General features: G+C 41.9%; 1 protein-coding gene across 2 annotated transcripts; it reads left to right on the top strand.

Moving 5' to 3' along the window:
• The first annotated feature begins 808 nt into the window (after nt 1-808).
• LOC147616500 (uncharacterized) lies at nt 809-3,573 on the top strand. Of its 2 annotated transcripts, XM_086777572.1 has the most exons (11): nt 809-994; nt 1,088-1,164; nt 1,288-1,389; nt 1,625-1,646; nt 1,853-1,909; nt 1,994-2,075; nt 2,267-2,362; nt 2,445-2,569; nt 2,991-3,009; nt 3,100-3,331; nt 3,471-3,573. In XM_086777572.1, exons 3-10 carry the CDS (start codon nt 1,290-1,292, stop codon nt 3,325-3,327), a joined length of 729 nt encoding a protein of 242 aa, XP_086633698.1. In that variant the 5' UTR covers nt 809-994; nt 1,088-1,164; nt 1,288-1,289; the 3' UTR covers nt 3,328-3,331; nt 3,471-3,573. The 2 variants fall into 2 exon arrangements, with proteins under 2 accessions (XP_086633698.1, XP_086633697.1); XM_086777571.1 differs by having other exon boundaries at nt 810-994; nt 3,100-3,573.
• Nucleotides 3,574-6,795: the final 3,222 nt, after the last annotated feature.

Consider the following 6,795-nt stretch of genomic DNA (forward strand, 5'->3'; position numbering starts at 1 on the left):
CCACACACACACACACCACATTTCAATATAGTCTATTATATTCATGATCTGAATTTTTGGTGACCACTATATGGCTTATGGGGACTTTTGTATATAAATCATTTTGGGCACCACATTTTCGTATCGTTTTTAAATGTATTGCTTTTTGGGTATAATTTTCATTCATGATTCTAATTATCGTTTTGGTTATTTATAAAGTTTTCAAGTTGTGTGTGTGTCTGTGTGAGAGAGAGAGAGAGAGAGAGAGAGAGAGAGATGATGAAATCTATGAGAGAAATTGGATTACTTATTGAATTGGAGTGGATTTGTGTCTATGTCCAACCTAACGTCTTGGGATGGACCCAACAAGTTAGTTGTTTTGCTACACTACAATGAAGACACTGCATAATTTGTTTACGACTTGGTGATTTAAGTTAAGTTATGATCATTGATGTTATTATACCTATCATTCGTGTCCCAAAGTGTAAGCTTTGGCAGGACATTGGCATTGGATGGTAAGGTTGTTAAATGAGATTGTTGAGAATACGGTAGGTAGATGCGTGGCCCAATATGAGAAGGGAACATATTCACATTCCAAATCGTGAGCTCTATTTGAGCATTTGAGTGAAAGTGTCCTCAACTCCTATTCGTTGAAGACGGGTGAAACTACTCGGATTATATAAAGGAAAAGTTTCACAAAGCGGCCAGGTGGCAAGAATTTGGAGGGAGGAGGAAGTTCTAAGAGAGGCAAAATTTGAATTTGAGGGGATGTTCCACTAATTGGGCAGGCACGTTTACAATGGTATGACGTTTGAGTGACATTTTACAACAGAACTCAAAGGATTGGATTGGCCCAGCAGAGTAACAACTATCGAGGTCAAGGCCATCGTGTGAACTGAAGGGTGTGTGGTGCGGATCCGATTTTCACGTTCTTTCTTCGCCTCCCTCCTCCTCCTTCCTGTCTCCATAGCCGCGGGCACACAGAGAGGACCACAGGCCCTTCTTCTCTCTTCTTGTAAGAAACCTTCCTTGCCCTTCCCTAACACAGCATGAAGTTACCATCATGGAAAGCCGATCTTCTAATCTTTGTTTTTCGCATTACCTGCAGGCAGATCACCGCAGCACCATCTGTCTCTTCGCTATTGCCTCTCTGTCGATTATCCAAACAGATCTTTCTTGAATCAGGTACGTTCATATGGATTGTTAGTTCTAATCAAGGGTACGCGCAGTTTTTGCCTGCTTCAACCCGGTTTTGTTATTATGTTTTCTTGGAGTTGTGATGATGATCTGAAGGCCTTGTGCTTAAAGACATGGTGAAACGAGAGGCGTTGGAAAAAATGGAGGCTCGGCAGTCCTACCGGAACCTCTGGCATACAGATCTCATCGGGACAATGTCTGCAGACTGTCCATGTATGTGCCCATGGTTTGCAGAAAGTCTTTTAAAGCGTTTAATGTGCATTTTTTCGTTTGCTATGTACATATGTGTATATGCATGCTTGTTGTGTGTGATGCATGCGGATCGAGGAAGGGAGGGAGGGAGTTGCTACGTATTTTTTGAGAGAGAGAGAGAGAGAGAGAGAGAGAGAGAGAGAGAGAGAGAGAGAGAGAGTAATTTCCTTACTGTTTCGTGTCGATCCTTGTACAGATTTCTGCTTTGCACTTTGGTGGTAAGCTCACCTTTCTTTCACCATGCATTTTTAATACAGAGATTTATACAAGTAAAGCAACATGATGACCTTATGAATTAGATCTTCCTTTCACATGTATCTCCCATCAAATGAACATGATGCCATCGTGACTTTTTACATAGATCGTCCTTTTTAGTAAATCTTATCGATGCTTGGTCAAATTAAATCTTTCATGCTCCATGCAGTGCACCTTGTGCATCGTATCTTCTCAGGAAACGAGCTCTGTATGACGACATGTCCAGGTAAGCTTCAGAAAATTGCTTTGTGAAGCTATTTGGTCTTGTTGATGAATTGTAACATCTTGCTATGCTATCCTGTGATTCCAGGTATGTCTGCTGTGCAGGGTACATGCCTTGCAGCGGTAGCTGTGGAGAAAGTCGGTGCCCACAGTTTTGCCTATGCACTGAGGTAAGGGTATTGAAAACTCAAGCTTGGTGACAGCATGTTTCCCACAGTGATTGGATGGGCAAGATTACTAGCCAGGAAGAATCCCCCCCCCCCCCCCTAACCCCATTAAAAAAAAATCAAAAACCACCACATACAACAAAAAAGCAGGTGGATGGAGTCTGTGTTCTTACCTTATGTGGCCATCATTGCAGGTGTGCTGTTGCTTTGCAAATTCAGTGCAATCAACCAGGTTCTTGTTGCAGGATGAGTTCAACATACAGACAACTAAATGTGACAACTGCATCATAGTAAGTTCTTGTTGTGGCCATGCACCTGGTCTTCGAATGGAGATTTGATTCTACCTGATACTTTCATGCACACATTCTGCAGGGTTTTATGTTCTGTCTTCAACAAGTGGCTTGCATATTCTCCCTAGTAGCTGCTTTTGTTGGAGGTGGAGACTTACAGGAAGCGGCTCAGCTGCTCAATTGCTTTTCCGATGTTGTATACTGCACGTATGATCTGTTTCTCGTTTTTTACTTTGGTTAATGTTGCACTTGCACCTTCTTATTGGACTAGATAGGTCATCTATCAGATGCAATATATGACAGAGCTGTTTATTAGAACCCTTAAGGTGTGGTGTAAAGCAGTCTTTATGAAGTTAATTTACATGGGTGTTGTGTGGCATAGCACATTACACTCCATGAAAAGGTTACTTTTGAGCTGTTATGTGCTGAGTTTTGTAAGAACTCAATTCTGTGTGTGTGCACTTAGAAAGTGAGTAAGCTAGCTTGGGAGTTCTAGATGTGTTGTAACACTTGCATGCCGTAGTCTCTTTGATGGTGTAAGTACAAATTTGTGTGGGTGTGTGGAGAGAGAGAGAGAGAGAGAGAGAGAGAGAGAGAGAGAGTATGAATTTTGGTTGTCATCTTGCAGCGTTTGTGCATGCATGCAGGTATGAATTCTTCTTCTGTCCTGTATCTTCTCATGTGAGATAGGTAGAGTAGACTGTAAAATTGATCTTCACAATACACTTTCAATGCAGACACAACATAAAGTGGAACTCGATAAACGGGACGGAAAGTTTGGGCCCATGCAGGTCCCTCCTCCACAGCAAATGTCACGCATAGATCAAGCTGTACCTCCAACAGTTGGCTACACACCTGCTTATGCAGGCCCACCTGTGTACGGCCAACCTGCTTACGGCCAACCTTATCCTCCTCCTGCATACCCACCACACCCTTATCCACCACAACCTTACCCGCCCAAATAAAAAGGTTGGGACACTGTGAATCACCACCCAAGCTAAAGAATTTATGGTGTATGCTTTATTGTTTTTTTCCCAAATGCTTCAACTGTCAAGACCATAAATGGTTAAGTAAGCTTTGAATGAATGTGTTTTTGGTTGACTTGAAGGTCACGCAGATTGTATGTGCCCATCTCAAAGTCATCAAGGTGCATTTTGGCACAACAGCTTTTGGTCAGTTTTGATTTCAATTTATGCTTAAAGTTGGTGGAATTTGTGGCTCCCTTTATTATTTTGATATAAAGGGTGAACCCTTAGAAGTTCATTGAAAGTATCTCGTAGAATTTGTCAAATTTCAAAACATCATCATTTTGTGGTAGTTATTCTTTTAAAATTTGATTGAAGACTCTTTTTAACTCGTGAATGAGTTGTTCTTAAAATGAACTTATTGCCTTTAGACTTAAAGAAACTTTTCAAAAGATTGTTGAGGTGTACTTTTGGTCATTTCTGAAATATGTCAGATGTTCCACACCTCCCTTAATTCTTTAAACATTTTTAAAGACGCATAAGGCCCTACTCACTCACAACCTCCAAGCATGCTTTACTCCCCTTCCCTCCCCCGATGCTTGTGTTCTTGCAAGTTTACCTTGTTTAGAGGGCAACCGTGAAGTCATCAATCAAAGCCGTAGGACAAGGGTGCTGCTGAGACACTACTGGCGGCAAAAAGTTTTAATGCATCTTGCTCATTATTTATTTAGAATGATGCGCTCTGTATTACTTGTGTACACCTGGTAAAGAAGAGAATCAAGTATCACAAAAAAAGAGAGTTTAATCTTCAACAAGAAAGTTTTGCTGTATCTGCATTAGGCTTGTACTTAGAACTTGCTAGTACGGGCGATGAGTTGAGCTAGCTCCTATTGAGTTCGCTATAAAGATTGAAAATTTGAACATTTACACACCATTGATATGTTGGAACTTTTGATGTAATTGATTGTTTTTGGTTTGCTTTGGGGGGGGGGGGGGGGTGTGAGAGAGAGAGTACTATATGCCACACCCATGGAGATAATCTTTGATAAGTTTTCAACATGGGGGAGTGATGTGAATGTGGGGCCATGAGTGTAGGATGAGGAGCAATGCCAGTTCATAATTCGTAAATGGCAACTGGCCAATGTAATGCCAATGAGAGCTTATTTTGAAAGAGATTGGCACTCGTGAAACACTCAATCATGCATTGGAAATCTATTCCCTATGATATGTGCTAGAGGCCTTGAATGGGATAATGTACATTTGTGTGGATACTCCCTATGTGGTTAAGCATGCAAGTGTATGGACTAGTAGAAGAGCACACCAGTGTGATGTTGAGGCCAGTGAGATAGGGACTTGTGGCTCTATAGGTAATTACCATTTAATTAGACATGAAGTATAACTTCATAAGAAATTAAATGGGATTGTTTTTTTCAAAGTGAAATTAGCACTAATCATTGTTCACTAGCTCCTTGTGTGGGAACCATTCTCTATTACTTGTTGCTCCCATACTTGGATTTTGTGAGATCCTAATCTTAGTGGAAGCTGTCTCTCATTTATTCTTTAGGAGATTAAATATATGTAGGCATGTAGGCAGTTCATTGCCATTCGATTTCAACACAACTGAATCTGCAGACTAATTGAGAGTTTGAAGTACAAAAAAGTTAAAGTTTGAAGTACATAAAATGTAGTGTCTATTGTGCAGCCTCAAATCTTAACCAATGTTCAAAGCCGCCACCTTCACCAACGTCCAATATAGCAGCCTCAGATACACTGTGGTGGTGTATGGTGAAACTTGTGAGGTCCATTGTCTCATTGTCTTTCACAATTTGTTGATGCCTTGGTAGATAACAAATTACACGTTTTTGGCTGGCTCGCAATTGCCTTTCACTTCAATGCGCTTCCGCTAGTCTCAAACACAAGGTCCAAGGATAAATCTCAAAAGCTCCAATACTTGCAAGGTGTGTTTCGAGCCCTAAATTGTTCCCATTGTCGTGGGTGTTGACACTATTGAGGTGCATGCCGTTGCACCAATGTCAGATGCTTAAAGTGAGAGGACACTTCGTGGGCTGCAAAAGGCATGGTTGACATGGCAAGCAAGGAGTATGAATTATGGCTCTACCTATGCACATGCCACAAAAGAGACTTAAAGCAGCAATGAGGGGACATCATTTGCCTCTACTTGTGTGCAGTAGATGAAGGACAATACAACCTACTTGTGTAGAGGGAATTTTGGACATATCAAGCAAAGAGGACACCTTGGCTAACGAGGAGGGCATGGAGGGTGTGTCCACTAGTAAGGAGGGCATGAAGCATTGGTTGAATTGGGAATGGTCAGTGGGTGATGATCAAGAGCAACATGCTAATGAAGAGCATTACGATGATGAAGAGGATGGACATCATGACATTGGCTACACAAAGCTGGGTGGATGTAAGAGAGAGCTTGGTGCTTCGACAGACAGTGGTGTAGATGTCCTCATTGTTCTCCATCGAGTTGAGCATATAAGTAATATCTCACCTTTCTTGCTCCTTTTAATATGTTCCATGGTAGAAATTGGAGGATATGCCATGAATGGGCTTAAAAGCTGTAGGTTTGGACTCATCTGTAGCCGGGAGGGCAAGGTGATGTAAAGTTTGGGTAGCCCTAATGGCAAGCAACTTGTTGAGGTGGCATGGAAAGTGATAGGCGGTGCAGAGGTGCTTCATACTAGGTCTCTGTTGCTTGTGGAAGTAGTGTGGACTCTTCAACATGAGGTAGTTGGGACCAGTGACCCGCAACGGAATGATTGCTAGGATCCCATGGATGGGTAGATTGAGGTTCAGGATGTCGTGGCGCAACAAGGTATGATGCTTAGTTCTTATAGCATGATTCCTAGAGATTGGGTTGTTGCTAGACAAGGACATTGAGCAAGGTGAGGTGGTGTTGGTGTCGTGGGGTGATGAGGTATGATGCTTGGATCTCATATCATGATTTCTAGAGATTGGGTTGTTGCTAGACAAGGACATCAAGCAGGGCAAGGTGTTGAATTAGAGTTGAAAAGCACACGTTATATGCATTGAAGCACTTTGGAGGTATGGGTTATACCATGGGCTACGCTTGTGCTTGCCATGGTCCCCTCCATCTAGAGATGGACCTAGAGGGTTGTCGTTGATGAGGTTAGTTGCACGTGCATATGCTTGTACGTGATGTGCATTGTAAGAAGTAAAAAAAATTTGATGTCTGTAGTGAAATATGTAGGTGATCGATGTGCATGGGCAATGGGTAGAAGGTGTGCTCATATGTACACTTCTCTAGCACAAAGACTTGTCCAACATTTAATTGCTTTCATTGACTCGTTGCCGCTTTCCTTGACATTTACTTGATATCCCTTTTCTTGATAAGTCAAGATTATGACATTGGTTGCGATATGGTAGATGTGCGAGGCTATGTCCATAGCAGCAATGGAGTAGCAATGGAGTTGGGGGGCCTTT

Source organism: Cibotium barometz, chromosome 38 (assembly GCF_041138505.1).
Source record: "Cibotium barometz isolate CiBa-2024 chromosome 38, ASM4113850v1, whole genome shotgun sequence".
Classification (NCBI taxonomy): Eukaryota; Viridiplantae; Streptophyta; class Polypodiopsida; order Cyatheales; family Cibotiaceae; genus Cibotium; species Cibotium barometz.

Coding starts and splice junctions, on each gene's coding strand:
- LOC147616500 (XM_086777572.1), top strand. CDS start 1,290: ATGGTGAAACGAGAGGCGTTGGAAAAAATGGAGGCTCGGCAGTCCTAC. Junction 1,390..1,624: donor AATGTCTGCAGACTGTCCAT/GTATGTGCCCAT, acceptor ATCCTTGTACAG/ATTTCTGCTTTGCACTTTGG. Junction 2,076..2,266: donor AGTTTTGCCTATGCACTGAG/GTAAGGGTATTG, acceptor CCATCATTGCAG/GTGTGCTGTTGCTTTGCAAA.